Genomic DNA, 20,470 nt, shown 5'->3' on the forward strand with positions numbered 1-20,470 from the left:
TAGGTCAGACCCAGGTCAGCCCAGTTTGTCAGGTCCAGGCCAGCTAGTGTGTGTCAGAGGCCCATGTCAGCCTAGTGTGCCCGGCTCAGCCCAGTGTGTCAGGCTCAGCCCAGCATATCATGCCTAGCCAGGTGTATCAGGCCCAGCCCAGTGTGTCAGGTTCAGGCCACCCCAGTGTGTCAGAGGCCCATGTCAGCCCAGTGTGTCAGACCCAGGTCAGCCCAGTGTGTCAGGCTCAGCCCAGCATATCATGCCTAGCCCAGTGTATAAGACTCAGCCCAGTGTATCAGGCCCAGCCCAGTGTATCAGGCCCAGCCCAGTGTATCAGGCCCAGCCCAGTGTGTCAGGTTCAGGCCATCCCAGTGTGTCAGAGGCCCATGTCAGCCCAGTGTGTCAGACCCAGGTCAGCCCAGTGTATGAGAACCAACACAGCGTTTCAGGTACAGGCCCAGGTAAACCTATTGTGTCAAGCCAAGTCCGGTGTGTCAGGCCCAGTCCAGCATGCCAGACCTACGTAGGCCTGACATACTGGGCTGGGCCTGAAACAGCCACCAACACCAGCAGCCTACACCAGCATATCAGCTCCAGCTGAGCTCAGAGTGTCAGCGCCGACAAATATGTTAGGCTCAGCTGAACAGAGTTTGCGTGGCCCAATGAAGCAGAATTGGGGAGGTCCAGCCAAGCATAGTTTGTCGGGCCGAGTTGTAGAGCCTAGTCTGCTATATACAGTACAGAAGATTTTGTCAATTTAGTGCATTTTATTAACTTTTACAGTTGCTTATCTGCACTACTGAAATGTTTTAAAACAACCTCAGCTCTGCTGCATCTTCTTAAACTGTCTAGGCATAACTTACCTTGCAACAGAGTGTAAAAAGCTCCAGATGCTGACAGGTTGGTTGTTATGGTAACATCTTCTTTATTCGATGTCTCCACCTGGACGTGGACTGAGCTGTCTGTGTCGCTGCGGAAGCTGCTGACCTGCCCGGTGGGGAACGTGACGTTGGTCAGGCGACCGAAACTGTCATATCTGAAAGTAAGAAATATTGTAAATAATCTGTAAATAAAAATTTATATTTAAAAATAAATACATGAATATATAAATACTAACTGGATAAAAAAAAAACAAGACTAAGTAAAAAAAATAAAAATAAGTGAAAAAATAAATAGATTGAAATAATAGGTTTCAGAAATGTTTTTATTTTTTTTAGAAATCACAAATTTCAAAACTAAATGTAAACAAAGAAAAAAAATAATGTAAATAAAAACTATTTCACAAACTAACAGAATAAAAAAAAAGACTAAATAAAATAAGAGAAATACCGTAAGAAAAATAAATACATTGAAATAATGATATGTTTAGAAATTAGTGATTTATTTATATAAAAAAAACATCTAAAACTAAATGTAAAAAAGAATTAAAAAAAATGTAAATCATTTTTTTTTTCTAAACTAATGGAATAAAAAAAAAAACTAAACAAACAAAATTAAATAAAAGGATAAAAAAAGAAACACCCAAAACTAAATGTAAAAGAAAATAATTAATAATAATAATAATATAAATTAAAACTAACTCCAAAACTAACTGGATTGAAAAAAAAAAAATGTAAATAAAACAACAACAAAAAAAAAATGTAAATAAAAACAAATTTCTAAACTAATGGAATTAAAAAAAAGACTAAATAAACAAAATTAAATAAAAGGATAAAAAAAGAAACACCCAAAACTAAATGTAAAAGAAAATAATTAATAATAATAATAATCATAATGATATAAATTAAAACTAACTCCAAAACTAACTGGATTGAATTTTTTTTTTAATAAATAAAACAACAAAAAAATAATAATTAATAGAAGAAATAAATGCATTGAAATAAACTGAAATAAATAAATAAAATAATAAATAAAGATTTATTGTCTCCATTATGTGCATTTATCCCTGATTTTGCCATAAAGAATAATATTTAAATAAAAAATACACAAAATAAAAAAAAATTAAAAGCAGGTAGATTTGTCATCTCCATCATGCATGTCTAATTTCGTAAAAAAATAAAAAAAAAGTTAAAATGTAAACGCGATTAGCATATTTACTAAATGGGACGAGAATAAAAAAATAAATAAAAAAAATTAAAAGTGTGAATTGTTCCAATAATAGCTGAAGCTGCTGGCGCCGATCGTCACTGTTAATGGCTGTCGGCAATTCTGCTGCACATTGCAAGTGGGAACGCCATGTGCTGCAATGTAACGGCACATTTTGGGCCTCGCGTATAAAAACTAGGGCAGGAGGAAGCGGCGTTTGCAGCCAATAATCAGCACCCTTTGGTTTTTATTTTAATGGGCAACTCAATATGATATGCGAATAGGATGCCAGAACTGCTGTATAGACTGACACAGGGGTGCCGATTTCTCCTACACGCAGTGTTTCCCAACCAGGGTGCCTCCAGCTGTTGCAAAACTACAACACCCAGCATGTCCGGACAGCCTTCGGCTGTCCGGGCATGCTGGGAGCTGTAGTTTTGCAACAGCTGGAGGCACCCTGGTTGGGAAACACTGCCTTAATGGTCTGCAGTAACAGCTCAGCATCCTGTAATGGTGCAGAGAACTGGGAAATGCACTTTTAATCTATGGGAACATGTTTTCTCTCCTTTATGAGTAAAGCCGAATAAAATCGTTCCTTCGCGTAAGTTCGGAATTGTTAGCAGAACCCCGCCGCATCTAATTTTCTGGCACTCGGTGCCACCCGTCAATTGTCATCGGTGCTGGAAATAGCTTTGAATGGAAAAATCTGACCCCGCAGGTTTGTAGCCAATTTAATATTGGCAGAATTACGCTTCTGCGCGGGTCGTTCTTTGCGAGACGCTCGACAATTTATGTTGCCGCTCTAACATTTTCAACTTGTAAAATCAAAGACATTTCGAAATAATTTTTTTCCCCTTTATTCCCACAAATAAAAGTACGTTAATCCTTCACGTGGCGATTAAGTGGGAAGCAGATTTCCAATTTGCGGCTTTAGTTAAAAGGATATTTCTACCCCCAAGTCAAAAACATCCTTGACTCGTCCCCCCGCTGTTAAATTATCTGTTTGAGAAAGCTGGGTGGCACCATTATGGCTCATAAAGTAGATGTCCTCTGTACGGGAGAGTTCATTGATTTGAAAGGGAACAGTGTAATACCTAATTTCCCCTGTGGAGGCACTGCAGGGAAACTGAACACTGATTGCTGGGTTGTCCCATAGATTACAGCTGATCGCCAGAGGTCTCAGCATGGGGACACTTTGTGGGCACCTCATTGTCAATAGAAGAACCCATCCAAGGCTGGGCAAAAAACTTGGTGAGGGCTGCATGGGTTTCTCCACTGAAGTCTATGGGGGTTATGGGAACAGTCTAAACACCCTTAGATGGATGTGTGACCACCTCTTTACCAAAGGGCCCACAAAGGAGAGTGGTGGAGACCTCAAGTCATGTACTCTCCCTATAAGCTAGCTCTCAAGTTGTGTGCCCGCACTATAATATATATATTTACATATATATATATATATATATATATATATATATATATATATATATATATTAGGGATCAATCGATATCAATTTTTTAGGGCCGATACCGATAATCGGTGGAGGTTAGGGCCGATAGCCGATAACTTATACCGATATTCCGGTATAAGTTATTGGCTATTTAACCCCCTGCGACACCGCTGCAGATCATTGATTTAAAGCGGGCGCTTTAAATCAATGATCTGCAGTGGCTTTTGCGGGGCCATAGACCGCCGCCGCCACCACCCGCTTCTCTCCCCTACCTGCCAGGGTGCTCCGGGCCATCCATCGTTCATGTAGTGTCCGGGGGCGTTCCGGGTGGATGGTGGTCCGGTCCGGGCTGTCCTTCTTCTCCGGCGGTCATCTTCTCCACTCCGGGCAGGCTCCGGCCTAGTACGCTGCATAGACGTCGCTGCGCAGTGACGCCCGTGCGCAGCGACACACCTGACGTCACGGCGTAGCGGCGTCTATGCAGCGTACTAGGCCGGAGCCTGCCCGGAGTGGAGAAGATGACCGCCGGAGAAGAAGGACAGCCCGGACCGGACCACCCTCCACCCGGAACGCCCCCGGACACTACATGAAGGAAGGATGGCCTGGACCACCCCCATTACGGGTAAGTTTAATTTTTTTATTGACTCGGAGGGTGGGGGAAGGGCCCGACCGGTATAGGAAAAAATCCATACGGTATACCGCCTAGCATCACGGTGGGGGGTGCGACGCGGTAAGGTGGGTCAGGGGTGCGGTGCGGCGGGTCGAGGGGGTGGCGGTCACGGTGCGGTGGGGGCGGTGCGGGGGGCGGGGCATTATCGGCTTATCGGCAACATAATTGCCGATACCGATAATGCCCAAAATCGTGATTATCGGCCGATACTATCGGCCATACCGATAATCGGTCGATCCCTAATATATATATATATATGGGGTACTCTGGTGGAAAACTATTTTTTTTTCTTTTTTAATCAACTGGTGCCAGAAAGTTATACAGATTTGTAAATGACTTCTATTTAAAAATCTTAACCTGTCCAGTACTTATCAGCTGCTGTATACTACAGAGGAAGTTCTTTTATTTTTGAATTTGTTTTCTGTCTGACCAAAGTGTTCTCTGCTGACACCTCTGTCCATGTCAGGAACTGTACAGAGCGGGAACAAATCCCCATAGCAAACCTCTCCTGCTCTGGACAGTTCCTGACATGGACAGAGGTGTCAGCAGAAAGCACTGTGATCAGACAGAAAAGAAATACATAAAAAAAAAGAACTTCCTGTGGAGCATACAACATCTTATAAGTACTGGAAGGATTAAGATTTTAAATAGAAGTCATTTACAAATCTGTATATCTGTCTGGTACCAGTTTATTTAAAAAAAAATGTTTTCCACCGGAGTACCCCTTTAAGTCATGTGCCCTCCCTATAATCCCCCCATAGTTAGAGTCCAAGACAAAGGGGGTGACGACCACTCTAGGAGATATAATGGCACCATTTGTGGTAGTCCAGGAAATATAAACACACTTTGTGATCAGTGACTTGTCAGGAAGCCCTTCTAACAAATTAGGACTGTCCAAATTGGGCAACCCATCTAAGGCTGGGGAAAAAAAACTTTCTGAGGGGTGCATGGCTGGTCATGGGTCTCTCCACTGAAGTGTATGGGGGTTATAGGGACACCCTTAGATGCATGTATGACCACCTCTTTACCAAAGGGCCCAACATGGAGAGGGGTAGAGACCTCAAGTCATGTACCTTCCCTTTAAAACTAGTCCTCAAGTCCGGTGCCCCTTCTTTAAACCAGTCCTAAAGCCATGTGCCCTCTCTATAATCCATCCCTCAAGTTATGTTTCCTCCTAATAATCTAGTCCAAGAACCCCCCCATGGCTAGGAGTCCAAGACAGAGGGGGTGACAACCCCATCTAATGCTGGGCACAAAACTTGGCGAGAGCTCCATGGCTGTGCATGGAACTCTTCACTGAAGTCTATGTTAGATGCATGTATAAACTCTTTACTAAAGGGCCCACCATGGAGCGTGGTGGAGACCACAAGTCATGTACCCTGCCTATAAACTAGCCCGTAAATCAGGTACCCCTTCTTAAAACTAGTCCTAAAGCCATGTGCCCTCCCTATAATCCAGCTCTTGAACTCGTTCACAGCTAGGAGTCTGAGACAGAGGGGGTGATGACCTCTATAGGAGATATAAAGGCACCATTTGTGGTAGTCCAGGAAATATAAGCACACTTGCTAACAGTACTGTTTGCTGGTATAACCTCACAAAAAAAGAGGCAAGATTTGTAAAATCCCACCTAGAAGTGGCCGTTTCAAAGTCAGTTTTGGGGTTGCAGGGATTAAATGCTCCAAATTTTGGCCTTTTTTTTTTAAGAGCAAAATGATGATGACTCAAGAAGTCCTGAATAGAAAATGACAAAATTACCCACAAGGAGGCTATTCAGGTTGATACTCACTCGTAGAATGTTGTCCAGCCATTCTCGTTGCTTTTGGTGGCTAGAAGACCCGAATTTCCGTGATACGTCATCATGGCCAGCTCATTGCCCTGTTCAGACACACTCTTAAGAGCACTGTTGGTGCCGATTGTCAACCAGAAGACTTGTCCATCAGGTACCACCAACCAGAGAGGCATGCCAGTGGAATCTCGTCTAACGTTCAGCGTATTCCCATTGTTGTCTGTTATGAGGGTAAGATCCCCGTCTGCAGTGTAGGTAAAGTTGTAGAGATAATCTCCAGTGGTCAGGCTCTGAGTGTAGAGGTGTCGGCCAGTCGTGTCGAATAGGTACAATTCCTGGTCAATAGGAGAAGACACCTCATACATGTTCTGACTGTTGAGGAAAGGTTTATTGGTACGGATGAAGCGTATCCGGATATTTCCAAGGTCGGCCACATACAAGTCTCCATCGGCACACACGGCAAGAGACGACGGGGAGTTTAACTTTGCATCTTTGGCATAGCCATCATCCCCAGAGAAGCATTCGCAGCTGGCATCATTCTTACAATCGCAACCACTCGGAGCCCCAGCCACCAAAGAGATCTCCCCATTGGTGGTGACCTGCCTGATCCTGTTAATCTTCTTATCGTCAGTTTCAGAAATGTATAAAATCCCATTATGCGATACGGCCAAAGCGGTGGCGGCCTCCAGTGTGGCATGAACGGCTACTTTGCTGAGTAAGAAGTGGTCAATGCCCGGAACCTGGCAGTGCATTGGCCTTCCTGCCACAATGCGCACCTGGTGGTTTTCAGAGATTTGTAACACCACGTTGTTGTCAAGGACGTAGAGCGAATTATCCATTGGGTTCACTGCTAAGTCAGTCGGCCATTCAAGACGAACCTAGGAAAGAAAATTAGACATTCAATAAACACAAAAAGTTCAAGACACAAAAAGCTCGAGCAAGTCCCTCAGTGAGGACCTAAAAGTTTTACCGATAGGTCCTTAAAACTACATTTGGACCCCCTTAGATGACACCAGAACCTCTGCTGGACCACTGGGGTGAATAGGACATGTGGGCTCCTCAAATGTTAAGAGAGTGGAATCAATGAGCTCAAGAATTACAGGACAACTGGTGGCTGCAGTATTAAGAAGACACATTAGCTACCAGCCTCTTGGCATAGTCGACATGATGTATTGCAGATCTGCCAATAATCAGTGTGTATTGGGACAGCATGACTAGCCTCTACCCCCATGGACAGGTTGGACCTGGACGGACTTGTTTTCCACCACACGTAAGTAAAGTCTAATTGATTAATTGGCTCAAACAGTGTTCTCCAAACTGTAGCACTTCAGGAATTGTGGTTTTGCAACAACTGGAGGGTCAAGGGTTGAGGAACATTGGGTTAATCCATTCATACATTAAAACTAGCAAAATGGGCATATGACAACAAGTGTAGTTAGGGTAGTACGCACTGCTCTTGAGTTATACTATACCTCATGCTCCATTCACTCCGTAAGCTGCATTCAAAATTCTGTTGTCTACCACATATGCAACCTTAATAGGAAACCAGTCAAATTTTAAATGCAGCTTTAGAGGTGACTAGACTATAAGACATTATTTAGCCTCAAACTGTAAATCCCCACGTATACTTTGCCCCATGCAGAATAGGATATGCATAGCTGGGAATACAGCGCTTCCCTCTGCAGCAGCCCGCATCTTGTCTGAGTTCCAGGCCAAGCCCTGAATTATGCAGTCTCCTGGCCATGGGCCGACTTTACCCCTTTCTTGTATCAGAACATTACAGAGTGAGCTTCCCTCTTTAATAATGCATCCCCTTCATAGCCAGCAATAATCTTTAGAGCAGCGCTCACACCGCAGCTTTGTGTTAGCATCAAGTACAGCCGTTCGCTCTCGGCAGCCAGGGGAATTTTCAATTTTTTAAACCCCATTTCTTGTCATCACAGACTGGCTAAATATTTCACCACCTCTGGACCTCTTAGTGCTGGAGAGATCCTTACGCAGAACCTTACAAGTCATGTCCGATGAAGCTGATATCCTGCATCGGCTTTTACAATGTATTGTGCCATATAAAATTGTAGGAATCTGCAAACAGGTCGAGTTCACTCCCATCCTCCCTGTCCCCGGTAGGGTTCATAATCCAAATTCCCTATTCTACCTACACACAATAAAGCCCATTACCCTATGAGTATGTATTACAGTGTGGAATAGAAGCAGACATAAAGGGGTACTCCGACCTAGACATATCCCCTATCCAAAGGATAGGGAATAAGATGTCTGATCGCAGGGGTCCCGCTGCTGGGTACCGCCATGATCTTCCTGTTGCACCCGGTGTTTGTTTAGAGCGTTGGGTTCAGCACCAGAGGCTCGTAACGTCCCGGTCACACCATGCACGTGATGTCACGGCCATGCCCCCTCAATGCAAGTCTAGGGGAGGGGTGTGATGACTGTCACGCCCCCTCCCATAGACTTGCATTGAGGGGGCGTGGTCGCGACATCATGACCCTCCGGCGCTGCACCCGATGCTCTAAAGTAAAGCCGGGTGCAGCAGGGAGATCGCGGGGGTCCCCAGCGGTGGGACTCCCGTGATCAGATATCTTTTCCGCTATGCTTTGGATAGGGGATAAGATGTCTAGCAGCGGAGTACCCCTTTAATGTTGAATGCAGCTTTGGATGTGATTGAAGAATAAGATCGGTTTTGAATCAATACAAAACATTTTAGACAGTTTTCATTTATCTTGTTCACTGTGCAATTGAATTGAATGGATGAAACTGGAGTATACAGGATAAAACTGTAGATTAGTAATTGAATTTCCAACACAAATAGAGAAACACAGCCGCACATCCACCATTTGTATTTTGATCTACTTGCTTCTCCGCATAATTTAAAAAAACCAACAGGAGGTTCTTATTATACATTTTGATCAAAAAGTACAAGCCCACTCGCCACGTCAAGGCCACCTAGTCATAGTGGGTCCCTAATCTAACACTGGCGTAGAACTGGGCGGCGACCACTGCCTGGCCAGCGGGTCGCTCCCCGTGTGGGCCTGGTGTCGCGGTGGCAGTGGCCGCCGCCCAGCGCTACACCAGTGTCAGGTCAGGGACCCACTCTTACTAGGTGGCCTTGACGTGGCGAGTGGGCTTGTACTTTTTGATAAAAATTTATAATAACAACCTGTTAGTTTTTAAAATTACGCTTAGAAGCAAGTAGATCAAAATACAAATGGTGGATTTGCGGCTGTGTTTCTGTTTCTCTATTTTAGTTTTAAAATAGTAATTACATTTTTTTCCCAGAATTCAGTGTAGATCTTAACAGTATAATGGCGCGCTATTACTGTCAATCACATTCAAGGGGGTTGTCAAAGTGTCCAGGAGGTGGTAATTCCGGATGTCAAGTTTTAATACATCTTTAGAAGAGAATACGCACTTAAAAAGGAGTGACGTCAAGTGCGAAACATGAAGAAAAAAGTAGAAATTCTGCAGAAGATTAAGCCGCTTTCCTTCACCAGCAGATTTATCTGTATTCTAATGAGGACAGCAAAGGCCGACATGTTTTTATCCGCGGCTCTTTACGGCACAGCATGCCTCCAACTGCAACTAATTTGCAATCTGATACAGCCGAAAAGTCCTCTCACATCCCCGCTGTTGCGAATTTTGGGCGAGACAGCGTTACATATCCGATGCCAGCTAATCGGATTCAGCTTGTACGAGTGCTGTGTCGCATTACCCTACTAGAAGACCAGTAACCTAACTGGAACAGCATATCGTTGTACCTGTGAAATATCCATAATGGAGTCGCAGCTCAGAGGTCTGGCCGAGGTCAAGTCGTTGGAGCCGAGGAGGGTGGAGATGATGCCGTTTTGGTCGATGCGTCTTATCATGGTGCCATCCACAAAGTAAATGAGGCCGTATTTATCCACGGTGATGCCTGGAGGAGGACAGAGAAGAACATTAGGTTTATGTCTTAGTCTACAGATACTATCAGGTTCTAATGGAAGATGCGTTGTATATTGTCACAAGTATGGAAGGACCTCTGGTCTACAGAAGCCTCTTTTGTTCTTCAAGACTATGCCCTTATTTACTAAGAGTGTTGTGTAGGTTTCTTTGTGGGTTTTAATTCTCTACAATTTATTTTCCACCGTATTTACTAAGGTTTCCCTACATTTTGCTCTTTTCCCTACATTTTCCATTTTTTTACACATGCGCTGATCTGTTGGTTTTTCCTCAGCTGAAATCCACCACATTTTCTGTGGAAACCTTAGTAAATATGTTGGGTTTTTGTGAAAATGTCAGGAACACGCACCTTTTCGGTGACTGTGCCCCTTTCCCCAATGACCACGCCCCTTTCGCCAACGGCCACGCCCCTTTCTCTGGATTTCTTAGCAAAATGGAGAGTTAGTTGGGTTTTTTTCAATTCTGGTGCAAATTCTGGCGCAACTGGCGCAGACAATTTCTGGCTCAATGTGCCAGAATCTGGCGCACGTCCCGACATGACATGTCGGGTTTGCAATAGTAAATGAGGGCCTATATCTTCTAGGTGTCCTAATGGGATAGGAATTGCTGAGTGCCGTCATTCCCATTAAAATATCTTCATTTTAAATATCATAAGCAGGAAGGAAGCAGACATTGCGGCCATAGAACTCTAAGAAGACATGTGCTTTTCGTAAAGACGTGAGTGTTGGAAGTATCCCACAGAAGCCACAGAATGACCATCAGATGGAACCAGCGGTGGGACCCCTGCGATCATGTCTAGGGGCGGAGTACCCCTTTAATGTATTTCATATGTGATGGTTAAAGGGGAGTAAATGAAAACCATGCGTGAAATTTAATATATTTAATAAATGATAGTCAATAGAAAATCATACGTGAAAGTTGATATATATCATTTTGTTAAAGTGAATGGATATTAAAATGTGATGGTCAATGAATGTCAATCGTCGATGGCAGATATGTAACGGACAATGGGTATTATAAGTGATTGTCAATGGAAATCATACACAATACTTAAAGGGGTACTCTGCCCCTGGACATCTTATGCCCTATCCAAAGGATAGGGGACAAGATGTCTGATCGTGGGGGTCCCGCTGCTGGGGACCCCCACGCTCTTGGCTGCGGCACCACATACATTAGGTGCACGGATTGAACTTTGCTTTGTGCCAGATGCAGAGAGGAGGCTCGTGATGCAAGGTCAAGTCAATGCAATGCAAGTCAATGGGAGGGGGTGTGTTGGCCATCATGCCCCCTCCCATAGACTTGCATAGAGGGGGCGCGGCCGTGAAGTCATAAGCTGGCATGGCCATGATGTCACGAGCCTTCGGCGCTGCACCCGAAGGAGAGGGGATAAGATGTCTAGGGGCAGAATACTCCTTTAATGGATATTAAATGTCATAGGAAATCTTATACATGGTCAATAGAGGTCAACAGACATCATACAATAGAGGTCAACAGACATCATACAATAGAGGTCAACAGACATCATACAATAGAGGTCAACAGACATCATATATGATTATGGATGGAAATCATCTAACAGAGTCAATGCATATCAAACAATACAATAATGATAGTCAACGGATATAAAACGTGATGGTCAAAGAAAATGTTACAAGATGGTCAATAGAACTCAATACATATGTGATGGTCAGTGGAGGTCAATGGCAACCATTCATGATATTCAATGGATATCATATTAGATGGTAAATGGAAGTCAATAGATATCATATGTAATAGTCTGACCTTTGTGGTTGACCATCATTTTAATTGACTTAAACATTATTTAATTGAATTTGCCCCCCAAAAATACTATAGTATGGTTACACTCTTATAGGCATTCCACTGCACAAGTAGTGCTCTAGCCCTCTTCATGTGGCCACCCGCTTGTAATAGTGTCTAATGACGATACAAAGAATAAGACATCGACTTGGTCTCTAGACTAATAAGATTCTGTATTCTTGATTTACTTCATGTCTCTTAGTGTTAGCACACATTATAGCTTGAATAAAGACCGAAATAGCAACATTAAACATGTCCCTATAAGACCTGACTAAACGGAGATGACACGCTCGAGTCAGAAGCGCTGGGATCCAGTGTAACGTTAAGCAGTAGTGCCTCCCCCCACCCGATGTACAGACTGTGATTCTAATTAAACACCAAGACGCCGGTGTGAAGATTGGGCTCCGTCATGTTGTCATACGCCCTCCGCGAACCGCCAACAATCCACAGACATAATTTAGCAGTGTGTTTAGAAGCAGCAGGGGGTCCCCTGTGTTGGGAACGTTTTACTGCTTCTCTGGCTATCACTTGATAAACAATTCCTTCACGTTCCAAGCAGAACATAAGATATGTTACTTTCATAAAGACGAATGTGAAAAAAAAAACCCTATCTGTGCAAATAATTGCAAATTGCAAAACTAAAAAGGATTTCACCCAAAATTAAAGGGGTACTCTGCCCCTAGACATCTTATCCCTTATCCAAAGGATAAAGGATAAGATGTCTGATCGTGGGGGTCCCGCCGCTGGGGACTCCCGCGATCTCCCTGCTGCGCCCAGCGTTCGTTTAGTGCGTCGTGTGCAGCGCCGGAGGCTTGTGATGTCATGACCACCCCCCCCTCAATGCAAGTCTATGGGAGGGGGTGTAGCGGCCGTCACACCCCCTCCCATAGACTAGCATTGAGGGGGCATGGCCGGGAGGTCAAGAGCGGGTCGTGACCGTGACATCACGAGCCTCTGCCCCGCATCGCCAGTGATCTGGCACGGAGCGAAGTTCGCTCTGTGCACTGGATGTCTGGGGTGTCGCAGCCAAGATCGTGGAGGTCCCCAGCGGACAACATTATTCTGACATCAGAGCCTAGATGTAACTGCAAATTCTACATCCCCTATAGCTACTCTAGCCCTTCTGTTCACATTATGTCTACGCATTCTTTTAGATGTATATATTGTATAATTTCCTGATGTATACCTCGAATGGAAGGCTTTCGATATATGTCACTGCATAGGCACAGAGGGTCATACATCAACCATAGGCTCCCGAGTTCAACATTATTTTGCAGATGCCTCTGCATAGACGGCACCACCCTCACCCATAGGCAGTGCAGAGAATAGAGCCCTGGCTTACAGGAGGGGTTGCTTTTCCATCTTTCTGTCCACCCATGAATAGAACTCTCTTTAATTCAAGCCACAGGCTGTCAGAGCACGATGAGAGTTGAAGTTCAGCATCCACTGGAAAACCACAGGTTTGAGATTAGATGACCTCTTAGGACCCATTCACACACAGAGATTCTGTCACCAGTGGGCGTCACCAAAATCCCTCAGCGCTAGGACCATGTGGAAATGCACCTTAACCATTGACAGCAATGCATTAGCACAGAATTCTGCCAAAAATGGATATATCTATTCATTCGGCAGGGTCTACAATTTGAATTTCTGCAGTGTGCATGTTGCAGCAGTATCCCATTGTAGACAATGGGAGGCTGCTGCTCCGGTATTTTTGAAGTGTGAATAGGCCCTGAAAATAATATACTGAGATCTCCATGGTTTTGAGTAGCCTGCTAAGGGAGAAGTTCACTTTAAGAGTCTAATGCCAGACTAGAGATCAATAAGTAGACCCAGTAGATAATTCGTTTCTAACCAGTTGCAAAACTACAACTCCCGTAATGATAGGAGCTGTAGTTTTGCATCTGATGGCGACCGTTTCGATAGAGCTGCACAGTGCACAGTATGGAATATCCGCCCAGAGAAATTCGAGGTGGACATTCTGGTGCAGCAGCCTCCCATTGTCTTCAGTGAATTTCTTCTGCACCGTACACACCGCTGAAATAAAAATTTTGGATTCGTAGAAATGCATTACTGTACTGTCACTGGGGCGGTACATGTCCGAGTGGTCCTAACATTGATTCTTTTTGGTGGCACCTGCTGGATGTGCAATGTACGCCTGGAATTTCTGAGGGCGATATTCCGTAGTGTGCAAGGAGCCTTAAAGGGGTCCTCCGCCCCTAGACATCTTATCCCCTATCCAAAGGATAAGGGATAAGATGTCTGATCGTGGAGATCTGATCAGACCCCCGCGATCAGACATCTTATCCCCTATCCTTTGTATAGGGGATAAGATATTATCTACCAGGATGTCTATAGTTCTGAGTAGTCTTCCAAATAACAAGTTCACTTTAGAAATCTTAAAAGGGTATTCAGGGCAGAAACATCTTATCCAAAGCATAGGGGATAAGATGTCTGATCGCGGGGGGCCCGCTGCTGGGACCCTCGCGATCTCCCTGCAGCACCCGCATTCTATTCAGGGCTGCGTCTCTAGTTTCGGAAACCTCTGGGTGCGGGTGCTGCAGGGAGATTGCGGGGGGTCCCAGCAGTGGGCCCCCCACGATCAGACATCTTATGCCCTATCCTTTGGATAGGGGATAAAATGTTTTTGCCTGGAAGACCCCTTTAAGTCAGGCTGGAGATGAATGTAGAGCTATTTGGACCCAGTACCTGAACATTCTCCAAACTGCTGATTCCCAGCTGTTGCAAAACCACAACTGCCGTCATGCATGATGGGAGTTGCAGTTTTGCAACCACTGGAGAGATGCAGGTTGGAGACAACTGCGCTGGATCAGCTGGATGTCTACCAGGAGGTCATAGCTTTGGGTAGGCTCCTCGGGGATGGGTTCACTTTAAGATTCTAACACCAGCTTGCAGAACAATGAAGATGTCTTTCTGTTGCGTCATTTTTGTACACGGCACCGCTCATTAGGTCGGTAAAATGAAGCACAATGCACTATAACTATTCTACAATCCTTTAAACTATTCTATGCAAACTCCAACATGGCTGTGTAATCCTTCGGTGCCCTAATTTGCGATCCTACAAAGCAGATGTTATATGGCTGGAAAAGGATTTGCCAATTCCGGCTATAAAAAGTACAAAACTCTCCCCGCAAGTCGCTTTACCACTGACAGCTTTAGAACGCATTAGGGGACCCATTTGCCTCCAATCCGGCCCTTGAAATAATGTGATAATTAGATTTATAAATTTACAAGGGCCAGCGCTCTATTAAGGGCCCCGCACTGCATCATGGTACAGGGTTCCGTGATATCAAGTTCCTTAATCCACAAAACCTTGGCTCCGGGTCTGGTTCACGGTTCAGTGCGATGACAAAGACGTGCAGATAACTTTTCCTGAAAATGATTCCCTTTGGAAATAAAAATTTGCAACGTGTAATTCTACATATGGCGGAGACATTTCACCGTGGACGCGGATTACAATTAAATTATGGAAATGGGGCTGAGGTTTCATATGGCTTGATTTAAAAGTCACTTGTGGTTTGGGGCTGATTGAAGGCAGCTTTCCCAGGAGTTTTTTTTTCTTTCTTTTTTTTCGGTTTACGGTGCGTTAAGTACATCTTTTTTGTATGTTAATCTAGGCCTCCTAGCATTTTGTGGTGAAAGGGAAAGAAAGGGACTAAAACAAGTGAAATAAATCCTCCTGGCCCTGTCCATAGCTTGTGATATAGAAACAAAAGCATTTTTGGTAAATTTCATAAAATAAAGCTAGATCCTTCTTCAGGACAATTTGCTTTATGTGTTCCTGTGTTCAAAAATAGCGATTACTGGATCTTAATTCCTAAATTTGTTTGCATAAATCGATAGTACAAGCAAATAGAAAGTTTCTTAAAATCTTTAAAAAAGTTGTCTTCTACCCTTTACTCTCTGATAAACTCAGCTCATGTCCAAGACAGACTATTAGATCTATCAGAGGGATCAGGTTAAAGGTTGTCCACAGAACTCTATGGAGAGGGTAAAGAAAGTAGTGGCTGGAGAGAGCCTGAGGTATACAGAGACTGCAGAGACTACAGGATGTTACAGTTAGTAATGACCATGATTTAAAGAGTACTTGTCATTTGTAAAAACTTTTGACATGTCCTAGCGACAAAATTTGACTGGCGGGGATCCAAGTGTTTAGACCTCCGCTGATAAGGAGGAGTCGGGAGAAGTCTGTGCTGCCTCGTGCTCCTCTCCCTATTTTTGTGTCACATGATCAAGACAGTGGTACAACAATTAAGGGTTAATGGATCCTTCTCATATCAAGTGTCAAATTAAAACATAACTTTTATTATACACTAAACAATAATATAGGGTGAGTGAGTAATAAGGTGATTAAAAACACAGTCCCTATAGTCTCAATGTTTGTATGTACTACTCATGTACACTCATAGATTACATGGTGAGTTTGTCTCAATCACATGACGCAGAGCCGAGAGAGAAAGGGCTTAGCAAAAGCTTCTCCCGGCTCGTTCTCCTGATCGGTGGAGGTCTGAATACTCAGACCCCGCCGATCAAAACTTTTGTCATGTCTATAGGACTTGTCAAAGGTTTTTACAAATGACAGTGGCCATTTAAGACAAACCCATCTCTCGAGAATAAGCCATACATTTTTCATGGTTTTTAATATAAATTGGTTTTACCTCTAGGGTTGTTAAGAGAAGCTTCAATGGCCTTCCCACCATCGCCACAACGTGTGTCGTCAAAAGGTAAACATTGGTCTCCAGTTCCTGCCACCACTTCTGAATTCTTCACGACGTCCTTCATAACTGTGGTTGACTTTATCTTGTACACCCGTCGGCTGTTGGTGTCGGACAACAGGATGGCGCCGGTGACTGGGTCTGTAGCCAAGTAATATTTATGGGCAGGGCTGTGGCTGGAATTAATGAAAGGAAATAAAGGAAGATGGTCATATTAGAGCTCCGGAACATTGAGGAAGATACAAGGTCAAGAGATGATATTAAGAAGGCAAAATGCCAACTGTGCTTCTAAATCAACAACATAGAGAAAAAGACAATGAAGGGTAAAATAAAAAAACACAGAATTAAATTCCATGTGGGACTAAACATAACACCATATTCAACAGCACAATGCAAAGCAGTCAACAGACCTAGCATCTAAAGCCAGCCTGATAAATCCCACAAGACTACTCAAAGAAATTCCCGAACATGCCAACATGTTAAATCTGAAGGTGTCTGCTTAGAAAAGGTTGAACCCATAAACTTTCCTCCTCCTTGGGAACCTTAAATTCGAAGCCAAGACTTTTTATTCTTGTGCCTTCAAAACCTTGTCTGGATACCAGTTACGAAAGAGTAACAAAATATTCACTAGAACGATGTAGGAGTTAAAGGGTTATTACAGCCACATCTGATATTAACAATCAATGAAACAATTGTATAGTTACAAGAATATATAATACTGCCTCCTATATACAAGAATACAACTACTATAATACTGCCTCCAATATACAAGAATATAACTACTAGAATACTGCTCCTATATACAAGAATATAACTACTATAATACTGCCTCCTATATACAAGAATACAACTACTATAATACTGCCTCCAATATACAAGAATATAACTACTATAATACTGCCTCCTATATACAAGAATATAACTACTATAATACTGCCTCCTATATACAAGAATATATCTACTATAATACTGCTCCTATATACAAGAATATAACTACTATAATACTGCTCCTATATACAAGAATATAACTACTATAATACTGCTCCTATATACAAGAATATAACTACTATAATACTGCTCCTATATACAAGAATATAACTACTATAATACTGCCCCTATATACAAGAATATAACTACTATAATACTGCTCCTATATACAAGAATATTACTATAATACTGCCCCTATATACAAGAATATAACTATTATAATACTGCTCCTATATACAAGAATATAACTACTATAATACTGCTCCTATATACAAGAATATTACTATAATGCTGCCCCTATATACAAGAATATAACTACTATAATACTGCTCCTATATACAAGAATATAACTATTATAATACTGCTCCTATATACAAGAATATAACTACTATAATACTGCTCCTATATACAAGAATATAACTACTATAAAACTGCTCCTATATACAAGAATACAACTACTATAATACTGCTTCTATATACAAGAATATAACTACTATAATACTGCCTCCTATATACAAGAATATAACTACTATAATACTGCCTCCTATATACAAGAATATAACTACTATAATACTGCCTCCTATATACAAGAATATAACTACTATAATACTGCTCCTATATACAAGAATATAACTACTATAATACTGCTCCTATATACAAGAATATAACTACTATAATACTGCTCCCATATACAAGAATATAACTACTATAATACTGCTCCTATATACAAGAATATAACTACTATAATACTGCTCCTATATACAAGAATATAACTACTATAATACTGCTCCTATATACAAGAATATAACTACTATAATACTGCCCCTATATAAAAGAATATAACTACTATAATACTGCTCCTATATACAAGAATATAACTACTATAATACTGCCCCTATATACAAGAATATAACTACTATAATACTGCTCCTATATACAAGAATATAACTACTATAATACTGCATCCTATATACAAGAATATAACTACTATAATACTGCCTCCTATATACAAGAATATAACTACTATAATACCGCTCCTATGTACAAGAATATAATTACTATTATACTGTCTCCTATATACAAGAATATAACTACTATAATACTGCTCCTATATACAAGAATATAACTACTATAATACTGCTCCTATATACAAGAATATAACTACTATAATACTGCATCCTATATACAAGAATATAACTACTATAATACTGCCTCCTATATACAAGAATATAACTACTATAATACTGCTCCTATATACAAGAATATAACTACTATAATACTGCCTCCTATATACAAGAATATAACTACTATAATACCGCTCCTATGTACAAGAATATAATTACTATAATACTGATCCTATATACAAGAATATAACTACTATAATACTGCTCCTATGTACAAGAATATAATTACTATAATACTGCTCCTATATACAAGAATATAACTACTATAATACTGCTCTTATATACAAGAATATAACTACTATAATACTGCTCCTATATACAAGAATATAACTACTATAATACTGCTCCTATATACAAGAATATAACTACTATAATACTGCTCCTATATACAAGAATATAACTACTATAATACTGCTCCTATATACAAGAATATAACTACTATAATACCGCTCCTATGTACAAGAATATAATTACTATAATACTGCTCCTATATACAAGAATATAACTACTATAATACTGCTCCTGTGTACAAGAATATAATTACTATAATACTGCTCCTATATACAAGAATATAAATACTATAATACTGCTCCTATATACAAGAATATAACTACTATAATACTGCTCCTATATACAAGAATATAACTACTATAATACTGCTCCTCCTGTATGTTGCCTGTATACTGAATGTGATAATCCTTATCCGCCTGTTTCTGTGCAATGTTTAGGACAATGGTGACTTCCCGATTCTCATTCTGCAGACATGGAAATATCTGGAGAAGGTGAGTGATCGTGGGATCCGGCTCATTTACATCCCCCATTTGTAACGCACGTTGTGCTCCATTAGGGGGCAAATTTATGCTGCTCCGTGCTCTGAATACCCTGCCTGGAGCTCTGCAATTAACCCCGATATGTCTGCCTACAATCCTCCCATAGAGCGGAGATTAGGAAGTAAACAGGAGAGACAGTGTGAGGTGGGAGAAGCTAAAATCCCAAGTTCTGGCTGCTGTAATATGTAGAACACCGGAATTGTACTAACACTCCGCACTTAAGAGAAAAGTCCTGCGCCCCCTGTCCCCCTATCTGATGTGACATAAGAGGTCAGACGATGGCTAGCATCCCGAATGACTGCCCAACTTTAAGTAATTACTTTAGGGGGATAGGGTTGTGCAGTTCATTGGAAAGCATGGTGCTAAGGAGCGTCATGGAGGGCATGGAAGCTGCAAAGTTTATTGGTGGGTGTAGGGCTGAAAGTTTCAAGGTGGGGTATAGGGCTGTGCAGTTAAATGAAGGGCATGAATCTGTGCAGTTTCTTAAGAAGCGTGGCGCTCCATGTTTTTCTTTTAGCGTCCTGGGTCTGCACAGTTTCTCGGAGGAGGGTATGGGGCAGGACAGTTTCTTTGAGGAGGATATGGGGTTGAACAGTTTCTTGGAGGAGATAGGGCTGTACTGTTTTTTAGAGGAGGGTATGAGGCTGCACAATTTCTTGGAGGAGGGTATGGGGCTGCACAGCTTCTTGGAGAAGGGTATGGGGCTCCACTGTTTATTAGAGGAGGGTATGGGGCTGCACAATTTCTTGGAGAAGGGTATGGGGCTGCACAATTTCTTGGAGGAGGGTATGGGGCTGCACAATTTCTTGGAGGAGGGTATGGGGCTGCACAATTTCTTGGAGAAGGGTATGGGGCTGCACAGTTTCTTGGAGGAGGGTATGGGGCCGCACAGTTTTTTGGAGGAGGGTATGGGGCTGCACAGTTTCTTGGAGGAGGGTATGAGGCTGCACAATTTATTGGAGGAGGGTATGGGGCCGCACAGTT

At 42.3% G+C, this 20,470-nt stretch overlaps 1 protein-coding gene across 14 annotated transcripts in view; it reads right to left on the minus strand.

Annotated features, from left to right (window-relative positions):
• The window catches only part of TENM4 (teneurin transmembrane protein 4), a 1,400,276-nt gene that overhangs the window by 14,889 nt on the left and 1,364,917 nt on the right, over nt 1-20,470 (minus strand). For all 14 annotated transcript variants that reach the window (XM_056561274.1, XM_056561279.1, XM_056561286.1 and 11 more), the window contains 4 exons: nt 16,429-16,661; nt 9,751-9,905; nt 5,981-6,858; nt 855-1,027 (listed from right to left, as the gene is read on the minus strand). In XM_056561274.1, coding sequence (XP_056417249.1) covers nt 855-1,027; nt 5,981-6,858; nt 9,751-9,905; nt 16,429-16,661 — 1,439 coding nt within the window. The remainder of the gene's footprint in view (nt 1-854; nt 1,028-5,980; nt 6,859-9,750; nt 9,906-16,428; nt 16,662-20,470) is intronic.

This window comes from Hyla sarda, chromosome 2 (assembly GCF_029499605.1).
Source record: "Hyla sarda isolate aHylSar1 chromosome 2, aHylSar1.hap1, whole genome shotgun sequence".
NCBI classification, from domain to species: Eukaryota; Metazoa; Chordata; class Amphibia; order Anura; family Hylidae; genus Hyla; species Hyla sarda.